The sequence below is a fragment of the Vombatus ursinus genome, unplaced genomic scaffold (assembly GCF_900497805.2).
Source record: "Vombatus ursinus unplaced genomic scaffold, bare-nosed wombat genome assembly UNPS02014786.1, whole genome shotgun sequence".
In the NCBI taxonomy this organism is placed as follows: Eukaryota; Metazoa; Chordata; class Mammalia; order Diprotodontia; family Vombatidae; genus Vombatus; species Vombatus ursinus.
The window spans coordinates 53512879-53528228 of NW_020954564.1; the positions used below are offsets into that span (position 1 = coordinate 53512879).

The 15350-nt window shown below is 41.7% G+C and overlaps 1 protein-coding gene across 1 annotated transcript in view; it reads left to right on the forward strand.

The window, feature by feature from the left end:
- The window catches only part of LOC114046951 (xaa-Pro dipeptidase), a 257017-nt gene that overhangs the window by 72159 nt on the left and 169508 nt on the right, over positions 1-15350 (forward strand). Inside the window, exon 7 of the mRNA XM_027867594.1 lies at positions 10922-10966. Coding sequence (XP_027723395.1) covers positions 10922-10966 — 45 coding nt within the window. The remainder of the gene's footprint in view (positions 1-10921; positions 10967-15350) is intronic.

Here is a 15350-nt window from a genome sequence, read left to right on the forward strand (position 1 = left end):
CCCTGGCATCTCGGCAAAGAGAACGGATTTTTTGACGTCGGGCAGAAAGAACAGGTCTTTTTTGCTGGAGGGCTGAGGTAGCTTCCTTTGTTTTCTCCCACCTTCTCTACTGCTGCCCTGAGACTTATGCTCCAGAGAGTTCCCTTCAATTTTCATTGAGGGATGTGGCCCTATAGAAGATATGGCTGACATGAATCTAGGCACCAGCTGGGCCCTTGGCTTAGAATGGCAAGCCTGCCTCGGGCAAGTCTTGAAAATGGGGAGGGCACTGTGCAGAAGGAACACCTCCCACTCCATCCCTTGCCTATTTATTGCCTTCCTTCTTGTCTTGGCATGGAAAATAGAGAGTAGTTATAAAATTTAGAGATGGAAGGGGATGTTACTAAAGGAAGGGTTATGAGCTCATAAATATGTGTCACTTTCTCCCAGTGATTAAAAAAATGTTGATTTCATCACATTACTGATGAGGAAACCAAGGCACAGAGGAATTCAAGGACTTGACCAAAGCTATTTAAAATAAACGAAGATTCATACCCACATCCTGTATCTCTGACTTTAGTGTTCTCCAGTGCTTAAGGTTCCTGGCACTTTGGAAGCATCTAATAAATGCTTGTTGAGAGTTGACTGACATCCTTCCTTCTGGATCTTGGTCTCCTGGGTAGGTGAGGCTTTTTTTGGACTTGGTATCCCATTTCTTCACCCTTTTGTGACCTCTCTTCTCTCTTTTTCAATGCCAGATTTAGGACTGTCAGCATTCTTCTTAACCCATATATTGTTCAGAGGGAAGGGTACTGACATCATATGATTTTTCACATCTGTAAAAAAAGCATGAGCACCCCTGCCTGCTGAAGCATTGTGTTCCTTCAAAGAACTCCTCTCAGGTTGAACTGAGGTGCATGGGCCTCCCTTGAGAGGACCCCAAGTCAATTTTATTTCACCTTTGAGGAAGGATGTTCTGAGCCTAGTTTCTTGGGTTTGGCCTCCTCCCTATACACTCAGTGAAATGCATTCTATGAAGAAGTGGCAGAAAATTTATATTTTTTGGGGGGAAACAAGGAGGTAAGATGGGGGGTAATTAGCAATTGAATTTAAGAATTTTATTGAAAAAGACTTCTGCATGAAAATGATAGAAAATAAGACTTACCTGTATTACCATCATAACATCTCTTGCATATGCCCCCTTCTCCTCCTTTCACCCACAGGTGAAGGTCCCCATCACCTCATGCCTAGACCATTGAAAGAGCCTGCTGGTGGGTCTGCCTGCCTCAAGTCTCTCCCCGTTCTAATCCATCCTCCACTGAGATGTCAAAATGACTTTCCCAAAGGGTACATTTGACTATGTCACACCCTGACTGCCCATTCAGTAAATTCCAATGACTCTCTCTGTGATCAAATGTAAAATCTTCTGTTTAGTGGTCAAAACCCTTCATAACTGCCTTTTCCCCTTTTCAGTCTTCTTACACCTTACACCCAACTCTCCAACCTTTGTGTACTCTGCACTGCAATGACACTGACCTCCTTACCCCTCCTCAAATGAGACACTCCATTGCCTGGCTGCAGACATTCTCTCTAGCTGTCCCCATGCCTGAAATGCTTTCCCTCCTCATCTTTATCTCTTGACTTCCCTGCTTTTCTTCAGGTCCCAGCTAAAACCCCACCTCCTCCTCCTCCTCCTCCTCCTTCTTCTTCTTCTTTTTTAAAATAATTACTTTATTTTTAGTTTTCAGCATTCACTTCCATAAGATTTTGAGTTTTGAATTTTTTCCCATTTTCTCTCCTTTCCCCTCCCCCAGATTGTGTACAGTCTAATATAGGCTCTACTTATACATTCACATTAAGCATATTTTCCCATTAGTCATGATGTAAAGAAGAATTAGAACTTATGGGAGGAATCACAAGAGTGAAGCAATAAAACAAAACAACAAAAGAAAAGGAGAGCAAATAGTATGTTTCCATCTGCTTTCAGACTCCATAGTTCTTTCTCTGGATGTGGATAGCATTTTCCATCATGAATCTTTTGGAGTTGTCTTAGATTCTTGCATTGCTGAAAAGAGCCAAGTCTATCAAAGTCTAGTGTGGCTGTTAACTGTGTATGATGTTCTCCTGGTTTTGCTCATTTCACTCAGCATCAGTTTGTATAACTCTTTCCAGGTTTTTCTGAAGTCAACCTGTTCATCATTTCTTATAGCACAATAGGATTCCATTACATTCATATACCACAACTTGTTCAGCCAGTCCCCAATTGATGGGCATCCCTTCAATTTCCAATTCTTTGCCACCACAAAAAGAGCTGCTATAAATATCTTTGTAGATGTGGGTCCTTTTCCCATTTTTATGATCTCTTTGGGATACAACCCTAGAAGCGCTATTGCTGGGTAAAAGGGTGTGCACATTTTTATAGCCCTTTGGGCATAGTAAAATTCCACCTTCTCCCAGAAGCCTTTCCCAAGTGCCCTTAATTCTAGCATCTTCCTTCTGTGGATTATTTCTAATTTATCCTGTATATAACCTGTTAGAACAAAGTTATTTGCATGTTGTCTCTTCCCATTGGATTGTGAGCTCCTTGAGGGCAGGAACTGTTTTTGCCTTTCTTTGTATCCCCAGCACTTAGCACAATGCTTGACATGTAGTAGCTGCTTAATAAATGTTTAACTGATTGATTATCAATTCATTAGAACGCATTAAATTGCAATCCAAGCTAACATAATAACTCTGAAATATCATCCAGTTCTTTACCAGGCTGTTTTCACTGGAGTTTCCAGGAAATATACTTCATAAAAAATAGATTTTTTACCACATGAATGGAAACAGGCTTCATGGTCTAGGATGCTCCTAACTGATTTGGGGGCTAGGCCATCCCCCTGCTCCCTTTGCTTGCTCTGTCTCAGGATGGCACTTTATTATCTCTCTTCTTTGAGTATGGCCTTGTGTTTAACAAAGGTTCATGGTAGGGGGTACGTGCTCGTGGCCTGATCAAGGTCTTTATTTACAGCCATTGGTATTGAAAATGCCCACTCGGGCAGTCAGAGCTCCACAGCAGTCAGTGGTATGAAGGGCTCTGTAATCTTTGTTGAGTGGGGAGGTATTTCTTCCCCCACCCACAGGTCAAATTCTTCATTGATTTTTCTCTTTTTTTCTTTTTTCTGCTCTATGTGTGTGAGAGAGAACTGCCTGTCTTCATCTTTGCTATATCACTTTGTGCTGCTGGTCTTCACATTCCTCATCTGTCTGACCCCCATTTGCTGGTTTTTGGGGGCTTATTAGTCCTAGCATTCCTTAGGTCTTAGTGCTTCTGTCTACAGTAGGTAAACTTGCCCTGGAGTGCTGTTGGCTCACTGGACAAGGTCCAGTACTTTTTCTCTTTGATTGTTATGATCCTCTGCTTTCATGGTCTTGCTCCATTTCCAGTGACCCACCCTTTTTTCTCATTAAAGCTACCTGAGCTGTTCTCTGGCTCTTGCTTCTGTTTGGTGAGTTGTCTTCAGTGCTGTCCTCCTTGCTCCCTGGTAGCTTAGTTGAAGGACACCAACACTGGGCCCTAAAAGGGGGGCCCTGGCTCGTCTCCCAGATTCCTGCAAGCTGGGTAGAGATGAAATTTATTCTTGAGGACTCTCTTCTGTTTTCACCAGTTCCATCTGTCTCTCCTCCTTGGGCCTTTCTCTCTGGTGCTGTTCGGCTGTGGATAATAATAGCCTGTTTTTTCTAAGCAGGATGAATCTTGTGTCCTTCTCCTTTGGGGAGACTTAGCTGCTTCTGTCACCAACTGCCTTGTCACTTCCCTAATGATGTTGCTTATTTTCTTTCGGTTTTCAATCCTTTTGAACTTCTTCAGAAACACATCTGATCTCAAGCTGTTGATTAATTGCCTATTTTAACAAGTTGTCCTTGTGTTTGGTTCCTCTTTGAGACCGGTGGGCCTTTTGTTCCTGAAGACAGTCTAGGAGAGTCACCTTTGCCCTGGCATTGTGAAACAGAGCTGGTCATAGTAGGATAGCACTTGACATCAGGTACCGAGTATGTATTGCCTCTGAATTTGCTGCCGGGTGACATTGTTTAGTTGTATGTTACGGATGCCTAGAAAGAAGTTCCATCAGAAACCTACCTCTGACTTTTTCATAAAATTCCTTGCTAGTTGGCATGGTCAGACATTTGATAATCAGAGGATGAGAGATTTGATCCTAAAGCTGGTGGGAATAAAGGCTCCCTCTTTAGCAGTGGTGTTTGTTACCCTCTTCAGGCCAATAGGGTTCTATTTGTGGCAGTGGGGGAGGCCCCCATATTAGCCTGCATGTCATACTCCTGCCTCCCTTGTCCCAGCCCACCACTAACATGTAAGCTCCTTGAGGGAAGGAAAGGGGTCATTTTTTGATCTTTGTATCCACAACACAGTGCTTTGTACATATTTGAATTTAATTCCTGAGTTAAGTAGTTCAGTGGCTTTACTTATAGAGAGCATGCCCACACCCTTCACTGAAGCATCTTGCGTGAGTTCTACAAGCTAATAGTAAGAGGCAGCTGCAATATAATGGAAAGAATGTTGAACCTAGAGTCAAGAGACCTGGGTTCCAATTATAGCTTTGACAGTTATCTAACTATGACTTTGGGTAAGTCATCTAACCTCGTGAGCCTCAGTTTCCTCATGTAAAATAGGACTACCTTATAGGGTTAGTGCTTTGCAAACTTTAAAGTGCTATACAAATATGAGTTGCTATTAATCAGTTGAAGTCAATATTTATTAAACACATATTCTGTGCAAGGCACTGTGCCAGCTGTGTATTGTGTGTTATCTTCCTTTGGAAGGCATTGACCAAGGAGAACCATGGCAGTCTTCAGATTGGTTGGTGGTGAAGAGAGGGAAGAACCATGGAAATAGAAGGAGCATCAGACTTGGCTATAGAATTATACCTGGACAGGATGGGAGAGGGGAAAGGAGACCCCTTAGGAGGTGACAGACAGTTGGGGAAAAGGATTTTCTGTTCTTATATGTATGGTACCACTGTTTCTGCTCATGCCAACTTCTGCTGCTGATGCATTCAGCTCAATTAAAAAGGTATTTATTGAGCTTATTGATGGACCTAATTCTGGATGGATCTAGATCTAAGCTCTGTGGGGAGACTATGTACAATGGGATCTTTCCTCAGGGGCTGGGTTTTCAAGGCAGGTGCCATAGAACACCATGCCAGGATAGTGTCGAAGATAGCATTCTATACATATCTAGTATAGAGGAAAGTTCCACATAATTAGGACACAGTCACGAAAGCGTGGTATATTGGGAAACATGCTGGATTTGGAGTCAGAACACCTGAGTTTGAGTCTTCCCTCTGTGACCTTGCAGAAGTCATGGCCCCTTTCAGGGCCTCAGTAAAGTGAGGGGATTGGAGGATGAGGTAAACTCTAAGGTCCCCTGCAGGTCAAGTATTCTGATTCTGGGAAGCAATGTGAAGTCAGTCAGGGAGGTGAAAGTGCAGCATTGGCTGAAATTATCAAGCAAGTCAACAAACTGTTGGCGGCTCTGGGCTAGAAGCTGGTGAGAACAGGATAAAAATGACAATGTCCTTGGCCATTAGGATCTTGGGTTCCATTAAGAGGAGGACGATATGGTACGTATGCAGAGAAGTGTAATGGAAACGAGAGAGAGAGATCCCAAGATGCTCCAGGAAAACTTGACGAAGGAAAGGACCCTTTTAGCTGGAAGACTCAAGGGAGAAATAGGAGAAAGCTCTTGAGCCTTAAAGAAAAAGACATAGGACTCAAACTGGGCCTCGAAAAGGAGGTTAAAATTTGTGTAAGTGAAAAACGGAGAGAAGGACATTCCAAACAGATTGAATGATGTGATCAGAAGCATGGAGGTTGGAAATGAATATGACATGTGCAGGGGAGCAGAAGGCAGTGAGTCTGGCTGAAGTAACGGATTTCAGTTGGGAAAGCTGGAAAGACAAGATTGGAGAGAAAGGGTGCTCCTGTTCTCACAGAAGACAAAACCAAAGACAGTAATTTGGACTTGGAACTATCTGGAGATGAGGTGGTAATTTCTAGAGCTCCTTTTCCTTCAAGAGGGAGGGAGGTCGTATGTTCATATATGCTTCGTAGATTTGGATTTAGGTTCTGTAAGGTGGGCCCAAACTAAGGGATCGTCTACCTTATCATTTAGTAATTTACTAATTTCAGAGACCTTGAAGGCCTGAGTTTCATTCACCTTCTGGAAGAACAACATCTATCTTCCTAACTATGTTGGGACCTATGTAATGTGAGGTACCAAGGGCTCAAGTCATTTTCCATGATGTTTTCATAGGAATTGATTATTCAGAATAAGCATGTTTCTTGTCTTTGGCTATTTTTACTAAAATTGCCTTGCATATTTGAAGACAATTTGTTACAAATTAATTCCATTTAAATAATCAGTTAAATGTGAAATTACTGAATTTAAGGTTGCGAGAATATTAACACATGGAGATATGAATTTTGAAATATAGGAAAAGCATGACTATTATTAGAATGTAATAGGAAAATAAATTTCATGTATTTTGGTGGCCAATTTGGCCATGCTTAGTGCTTTCTGGCCCTTGTTAATGCACATAGTATAGCAATATTTAGAATTAGATAATTTAAAATAATCTTTGATTATTTTTTGAGACTGATAAAAACTCAGAATACTCATCATAGTATACAGAAGGCTTGCTTCACAACTCTGTAAGGTTCCCACCATAAGAATTATTATGTCCATTTTATACATGAGATAAATCACTTCTGGAAGGGAAAATGACTTACCCAAGGTTATCAAGCTAGTAAGCATAGGAGCCAGGATGCAAGCCAGTTTTTTGGTCCTCCCTCTGGTGGGCACATTATCTCCTGTTTTGTGTTGCCTTTGGCTGCTGGTTCAGTAAGCCTCTTGGACTTTATTCCTGCCCCTCCACCACATGTTGGTTCAGTCATTCAGTATCTCTTAAGCCTCAGTTGTATGTGGGCAAGTCACTTAACTCTTCTGAGTCTCAATTTCCTCATGTGTAAAATGAGGATAATACAGCCCATAGTATTTACCTTACGGAGTTGTTATGTATCAGATATAAAGTACCCAATGTCAAGAGAATGTATAAATCAATTAAAAAGGGTTTGAGTGCTTACTGTGTGCTAGGTCCTGTACTAAGTGCTGGGAATACCAAGAAGGACAAAAGCAGTCCCTGGCCTCAAGAAGTCCCTCCTGTAGTGGGGGAGGCAACAGGCAAATTAAAAAATTAAAAATGAAAAAATGAAAAAAGTACCTACAAATTACACACAGACTAGATGAGAGATAATATCAGCGGTGAAGGCCCCAAGCATCTTGGGGAGCCTGGGAAAGGCTTCCCATAGAAGGTGGACATTGAGCTGAGTTCTGAAGGAAACCAGGAAATCTGAGAAGTGGAGGTGAGGAAAGAACATTCTGGCCATGGTAATAGCCAGTGCTTAGGCATGAAGAACACCATGTGCAAGACACAGGAAGTAGGCCTGTGGAGTGGGATTGTAGAGTGTGTGGAGGGGAATAGAATGTAAGAAGACTGGAATGATGGGAAGGGGTTCAAGTTTGTTTGCCAAAGAGATAACTTCACGTTTGATCATGGAGGTGATAGCGAGCCACTGGAGTTTATTGAGGGAATTTTTTGGTGGGGGAAGAGGGTGACATGGTGAGACCTATACTTGATAAAGATAATTTGGCATCTGAGTGGAGGACAGATTAGAGTTGGGAGACTGGAGCTAGGTAGCCCACTTAGAAGGCTATTGCAATGGGCAGATTAGAAGTGATTGAGGGCCTAAACTAGGACTGTTGTTGTCCGAGTTCAGAGAAGGGGATATATATGAGATGTGAAGGTAGAATTGGTAGGATTGTATGTTCCTTGAGGGCAGAGACTGTCTTTATTCTTATTATTTGTATCCCTACTGCTTAGCATAATTCCTGGCACATAGTAGGTACTTAAATACATGTTCCTTGACTATTGCATTTGGCAACAGATTGGGTATGTGGAGCTCATGAGTACAAGTGAATAGTGGAGTATCCCACCTGGTTGTGCTCCTGGACTCTTCCATCATGTCCCAGGAATCTTTTCATCCTGCAAGATCACTTCAGCTCTAGGACTTGTTTTGTCAGTACCTTCTGCCCCAGCTGTGTGACCTTGGCAAGTCATTTAACTCTTCTGAGTCTCAATTTCCTCATGTGTAAAATGAGGCTAATACAGCCTGTAGTATTTACCTTAGGGGTTGTTAAGTATCAGGTATCAAGTACCCAGTATTGCTGTGCTTTACAAGCACAGATTTACAGGGTTGTCATAGGCAACACCATCCTTCCAGTTACCTGGGCTTACAACTTCAGTCAGTCACTCAAGTAAACATATATTAGGCATATATGTACCAGGCACTATGCTAAGTGCTAGGGATACAAAGAAAGGCAAAAGATAGTCCCTACCCTCAAAAAGCTTACAATCTAATGAGAGAAGACAACATATAAAAGGAATTAGAAAAGCAAGGGGAGGGCAGAAGGTATCTGCCATAGGGGAGTAATGGAGATGTCCAGAGGAATGTGGCTGGGTGAGGCAAGAAGAGGAGACTGACCTGGGCTTTCTCCTTAAATGAAGGTTCTGGGAGGAAAAATCATTTTTTGGAGAAAAGGGAGATAAAGAGAGCTAAGGGAGTGTCCAGGCCATGCCACTGACTGAACCTGGCCTTTTACCATTTCCCATGTCTTCACCTGCTTTTCAATTTCTGCTGCTCTGGGCCTAGTCAAAGCCTGGGTCTTCTTTTTCAGGCTGACCAGACTGACCAGGCAGTGTACCCTAGTTTCATGAAACTACCCAACCCACTTTAGTGAGGTTCATCAGCCTTGTAGTCAGTCACCAGCATTTTCTTCATTCTGTATAGGACATTGCTTTCCCTAATGCCAAGCTGGCATTTGACTAAACGTGAGACAAAATCTAGGTTGTCTTCTTGATTTATGTTGTCTGCTCTCCTCTCTTCCATGTGACCTGTTTATTCTTCTCTGAGTTTCCTTGTGTCCTTTGTCTGCCTCTCTTTTATATTTTGTGAAAAGGACTTTGACTTTCAAAGGTTATTAGTTGCTTTTCTGGGTTTTTTTTTTGTTTGTTTTTTTTTTTGGTGGGGGAGGATCTGGACACTTTGAATTAAATTATCCTGATTTTGTATTTATAAATGCAATGAGTGTTGGTATACTCTCATTGCCACAGAGGAGGCTGTGACACTTCTAAGCTCTCTTCTCATCACACCTCTGGCCTCTGGCCTCTGACACCTCATGATTACCTATTACATTGCTACAGCACCAATGTTTTCGTTTCCTTCGACACCAATAAAATATCCACAAAGATTCTGCTCAGTAGAATAAAAACTAACTGAAAGCTGCTGTGTCTGTGCTCATGCTCCCTGCCTGTGATCATGGGTATTTGTCACTGGGTCCAGTTCTCTGTGTCTGAATCTGTGACCACGTGTCTGACTTTTACCTTTTGCAAGTTGAAGGTTGAACTTGGGGATACTCAGCTTTTGTGACTGGCCTCTTTGCTGTATCTGGCTTTGGGAATGAATGTCAGGTTGACGTTTGCTTCCTTTGCTTCATGTGCCATTTCCTGGCCCGCTCTAATTCCTGATGTAATTATTTTTTCTTGGCATTATGTACCCTGTAAAGCTTCTAACATAGTTGCTGTGTGCGCATCCTTTATTAGTAAAGGCCAAGGAACTTTTCCAGATGGGAGTAAATCTGATCTTTTTTTTATATGGGTGACTTTGTGAAGGCATTACATTTTTTTTCCCTTTCATTTTTCAACTTTGCCTTAAAAAAAGCAAAAAATCCTTTTATTCAGTCGGCACTTGCATCCATCATGATGCCTTCTTCACTTGGGGTAATTCTGACCTCCTGGCACTTTCACCGAGGAACAGCTCACTGTCATTAACATAGCCGGGAAGCCGCCGGAGGTAGCGAAGACCTGTTGGACCTGAAGTTAGAAGAGATCTGGGTTTACATTCCATCTCTGAAACTTCCTGTGACTGTGGGAAGGTCCCGTAGCTCTTTGAGGCCATTTCCTCTAATGTGAAATGAGGATGACAGTAACACAGGGTTAGTATGAAGCTCAAAGGAGCCAACGTTTATAAAGAACTTCACAAACCTTACAGCGTTATAGAGAAATGGCAGTTATTACTCATCTCACCTAACGACCTCCATGGGGTGATTTCATAGCAAAAGTGATTCTGAAATTGATTGTTGTAGATCTGCTCATATCTGAGTGATTCTTCCACTTCATCTATCCCAGGAATGTTATCATGCTTAGCTTAATTTTTAAAAAATTAAAAGTATAAAGTGCTGTGAACCACTCAGATATGTGTTCTGCAAATGGAAATGCTTGTCATTGCTACACTTCATGTGATTTTGGAATCTCTTAGGTCATTTTGGCTTATAGCTAATTAATATTCTTGAAATGAAAACCAAACATTATGACCTTAATTTTAGTGGATGTTTGGCAAGAGTTTCTTCTCTTTCCACTGAGCCGTTCACAGCGAGCATCCAGAGGCCTTGGAGGAGTTTTCCAGAGGCATGCCTGGAAGATGAAGTAGTTCAGTAGGTGATTAGTCCAGGCTATACATGAATAGAAGTTCTTTGGTTCAGAGAACAAGGCTAAGGTTTGTTTTTATTTTTTATCTTTTTTTTGCTATAATATTTTAAAAATAATTAGATGGAACATTTTGTCATATGAAACTTGGGAGTAGTTTGTACTCCTCTCATGCACTTATTTTCTTGTTTTTTATTACAGTTTGTCACTTTTATTGAACTGTGAGCTTTTATTTAATTAGTCTTTGAATCTTTTCTCAGTGCCCAGTGCAGGGCACTACATCTTAGGAACTTCGTAAATGTTTGTTAATTGGATTGATGCATTTTGTTGTCTTTTGACAGGTTCAAAGTCAACAATACTATTCTTCACCCAGAAATTGTGGAATGGTGAGTATTCATTCCTGAATTTATTTATCCCTTATAAAGTGGCTTTCTCCCTTCCATCCTTTCTGTCACATCTAGTCACCAGGTCTGAGGCAACACTCACTCCTCAGCCTTTGCCTCCAAATAGGGTCAGGTTCCAAAATCACGTCCTGTCCAGAGCATAAAGAAGCAGCCAGGTGGTAACTGGGACCAGAACTTCATGAGAATGTCAGTCATCTTCCAGGTGTAAGGCAGAAGTGAGAAACTAAGGGTCGGTTGACTAGAGGTGGAGGTTTCAAATCAAGGAGAGAGGAGGCCTTTCTACAGGAAATCAGGTGGCACACTTTCAGGGATATTGGTAAACAGACTGATTACCCCATCACCAGTGCATTGGAGGCACGTGACACCTTTGCTCTGTCTCTAAGGTGAAGCAAAAGTGGTGAGAATCTCCTCAAGAGAAGAGTGGTGCAGGCTGGCTGTCCCACCCCAAACTGAGTCCAGCCCCCTTACAGTGGGCACTTAACATCTCTTATTGAAATTTCTCCTGAGAATAAAGTTACCTGAAAAGACCGGCTGGAGTTCTTGAATAGTATTTTCTTTAGAAAAAATGTCCCTCCTAACTTTTTCCCCCCACTTTTAACCCTGAAATGGCTTTGCAACTGCTGGCACCTGAAATTCCCTCTTTGAGCCATGGCTACTCACTGGACCCACATCTTGTCTCAGTGTTGGTGGATCAGTGATGTCCTGTCGATATTTTCTTGACTCCTGAGAGATGAAGTATTAGGTCATGCTTCAGAAAGAAGTGAACTTTAATTCTAGTTAGATCCCGTGGCTCTAAGATGAACTTTGCTTCTTAAGAATATATACTAATGTTATGAAAACGAGCACCTGAAGGAGAAATGATTTGACACTCATTGCAAACAGCAGAGTTTTATAAATGTCACATCATTATAGCTTCCTTTGGGATGGGTTTTAATGGCATGGGTCCTTTGCTGTTCTCGTGACTGTAATAATTCTCAATGAAATCCATTGCAATCATCGTAATTGCCTGCCCAGAAATGAGAGTGATGCTGGATGGAGCGAGTGTTGATGTTTCTCCCTAATTATGGGAGGAAGTGAAGCTCAATATGACATTGTCTTTCCCATGATGTCAATTACAACTTATTAGTGCGTTCAAATGATACTGCTGTGTCCTATTGGTTTTATTTCTTCTGTCTTTTCAGAAAGTGTCTAGGCACTTGTGTCTAGGCACTTAGCTCCATTTAAACCCTAAACAATTAGTACAGAACTGGGAGTCAGGAATCCTGGGCTCTCCTCTCAACTCTGCTACTGTGACCTTTGGGCAAATCCCTTCCCCACTCTGGTTCTTATTTTCCTCACTATAAAATGAAGTCTTTCTCCCATTTCCCTCTGTCCTCCCCCCACCAAGTGAATCATTCATTAATTCTAATCAGAAACTCTGTATTGGCTTGATTAAAGTAGCACAGCCTTTTGACTAGTGGACGAAACTTATTTTTAGTCTTCTCAATCCCACCCTCCCCAGAACTGGCTGCCCTGGGTAACAACCATTCTGCCTTCATGGTGTCAAGGAGAGTTTATGAAGGAGAATACAGATGGAAGTTTTCTGTGCTCTGCCAAAGAGATGCCACAGTTGTGTCTCAGTATCAGTACAAAAGAGTGGTAGGAAGAAGGGAAGGGCTGAATAATCCAAACTAGTGATGAAACAAAAAAACCATTTCCCTCTGCCTGGGCCATATAGCACCTGTTTGTGCTGCCTGTTTACCTTGTTCACTTTGTATCTCAGACAGGGGATCAGTTTTCATCCCCTGAATATATAACATGATGTCTGGGGCAGGTAGCCCGTTAAAGGCACATGTGAACCTTGAGTGGGATGAAACCCTTGCTTTGCACGGTAGTCTAGTTCACAAAGTGGATAATGTCATGCAGATAACTGTGAGAGCTAATGCCATTAGAAAGTATTCATACAGCCATGCACCTGGTTTGCAGATGACTCATGCAGCTGAGGGAATTGGGGACAACAGGGCTATGGCATCGAAGGCAGTGTCTGCTGCAGGACTGAACCTGAGCAGCAGTGGGTACATGGATTTCATGACTCACAGTCTTGATGAGCTAATAGCATTGTTGGCCTGTTTTTATGATGAAGGACATGTTCTTCATCAAATAGAGCAAAAGAGGTGATCCATACCCTACCCCTAGAACATTTTGTCATTATTAGTTGTTTTGGGAGACCATAGGCCCCTCCCTCTGACTTGGATCCTAGCAGTACAAATGCCCTGAAATGAATGCTTAGAATGTGAGGCCCTTAACACATGTTCTGACTACAGAAACCAAGCTGGTTCTGCTGAATGTACCATCGTACTCCTCAGTGCTTTGCCCCCACCTTGAGCCTCTCTTGAAAAGCCCCAGGTGTCAGGCAATCCTGCCAGGATTGAGTCTCTGACTCTGCAGAGGCCTGGATAATTCAGAGTTACTGCCTCCCCAATCTGTTTTGCCACTGGAGGGAGGGATGAGGCTTGTAAAAAAAAAGTACCCAGGTGACAGTTCAGATTACAGAGCTATAGTTGCTGCTGATAAATTGGTCTCTCCAATATGGTTTCTCATGTTAGCTGTCTGCGCACCTGTGCACACACTAACCTGCGATGGCTCCGAATTTAGAATTTCTCAAGAAAGAGCCCAAGTGATCTGTAGGCATCTGCTTCCTGGAGCAGCAGAAGCTCCGATTTTACATTTTTGCCATTCGAGTGTTATCCATTTCCTTGTGGTGACTGTTTTATTATACACCATTATCCAGAGCAAATGCCTTGTGATTTCCTGTAAATTCTAATGTAATCATATTCTTCCCCACAAACATGAGATCATAGCTGATAATTTCTTCTCTTACCGTGGGTATTGTAGTTTCAATGTGTACAAGTCTGAAGTTGAAACTTAATAAGAACAGAATTTTTGCTTTTGTAATTTAGAATATACTTCTTTCCTGTTTTGCAAGATTAAATTGTTCTGAAGGAAGGGGGAGAAAATAAAAAGAGACACTTTTTTCACTGAATAATAGCTCAGTACTCTGGTTTACAGTTCAGTGCTCCTGGAAAAATCATAGAAGAATGATAGAAATTGCTGCAAGAATTCTGGAATTTTTAAATGAGTTTGTTTTAAACTGAGTCATTCTATTTTTAGATCTGTTAATTGAATGAAATGAAATTATTCTGAGCATATTAATTAGGCAGTTGGATAAGTTGCATATTTCTGCCTACCTGCTTTTTCCATGTCCATAACATACTCTGAGGTACCGACAGAGCAGACGGAAGAATTTATCAGGAGATCTGATAGCTTCAGTGATTTGTCACTTGGCCTAGATAAGAAGAGCATGACTGAATATTCCTAGGTAATGAATCAGGGTCTTATTATGGGTTCAGCTTGACCTTCAGTGCATTTTAGGGAATCATTTAGAATCACAGAATGCTAGAGCAAGACTGGATAATACAAGAAGAGATTTGCCTAAGATTAAGTTAATTCATCTTTTTTTATTTTTAATAAAGATATCTTTAACCCTTAATTAACAAACATAAACACCAACCAGAACATCTGATTCCCCAAGCATTCTATGTAACTGAGGTTTTACTCTGCATCAGAAAGCAAGAGACAAGGCACCCACGTGGGGGAAGAACAATCAGATATGAAAGCATGACCCATCTAACTCGTAGTTAGGATAGTCAGGTAAACTTTATGCCCAGAAATCTGAGATCCACTTCAGAAGTGTCCAAACCATCTGGAGCTTGAGGCACTTCCATTGTCTCATGTCCGACCTCTACCAGAATCCCTTACATTGCAGCAAATAAAAATCTCACTTCAAAAAAAACACACTTCAAAACTCAGTCATTTTCATAAGACCCTGGTTTCTTTGTAAGGACCGATGGATTATTCTTTACATGCATGCCTGTTTCCTTATGATAAATGGACCTGGTGAGCTCATTTTTTACCATGCCTGCCTTTGGATAGCTTTAGTCTTCAGTTTTGCCCTGTTAGTTAATGGTGAGTTCCAGAGCAGAGGCACTGGTGATTGCTGGAAGACCCTCCAACTACATAGGTGGTTGGACCCCAGATGGGCAGTGTCCTGCTTGTTTTATCTTTTGGCATGACTTTTGAAACCTTCCTTTTTAAAGTATTTTTGCTCAACACAATATCACATTGAGCCTTAAAGATCAATTTAAGAAATACTTCATCTTGTCTTGCTACTGTTTTAATCATTGCACCATTCATGCCGTCTTTAACCGATGTCTTAATTCTGCACTTAGGCCCCGAGGCAAGTTTGTGAAGAGAGAACATTTAAAAAATCCCACAGATAAATCTCTGCCAGGTTCTGTTTTTTTATCTTCCCACCTCATGGCAGAGC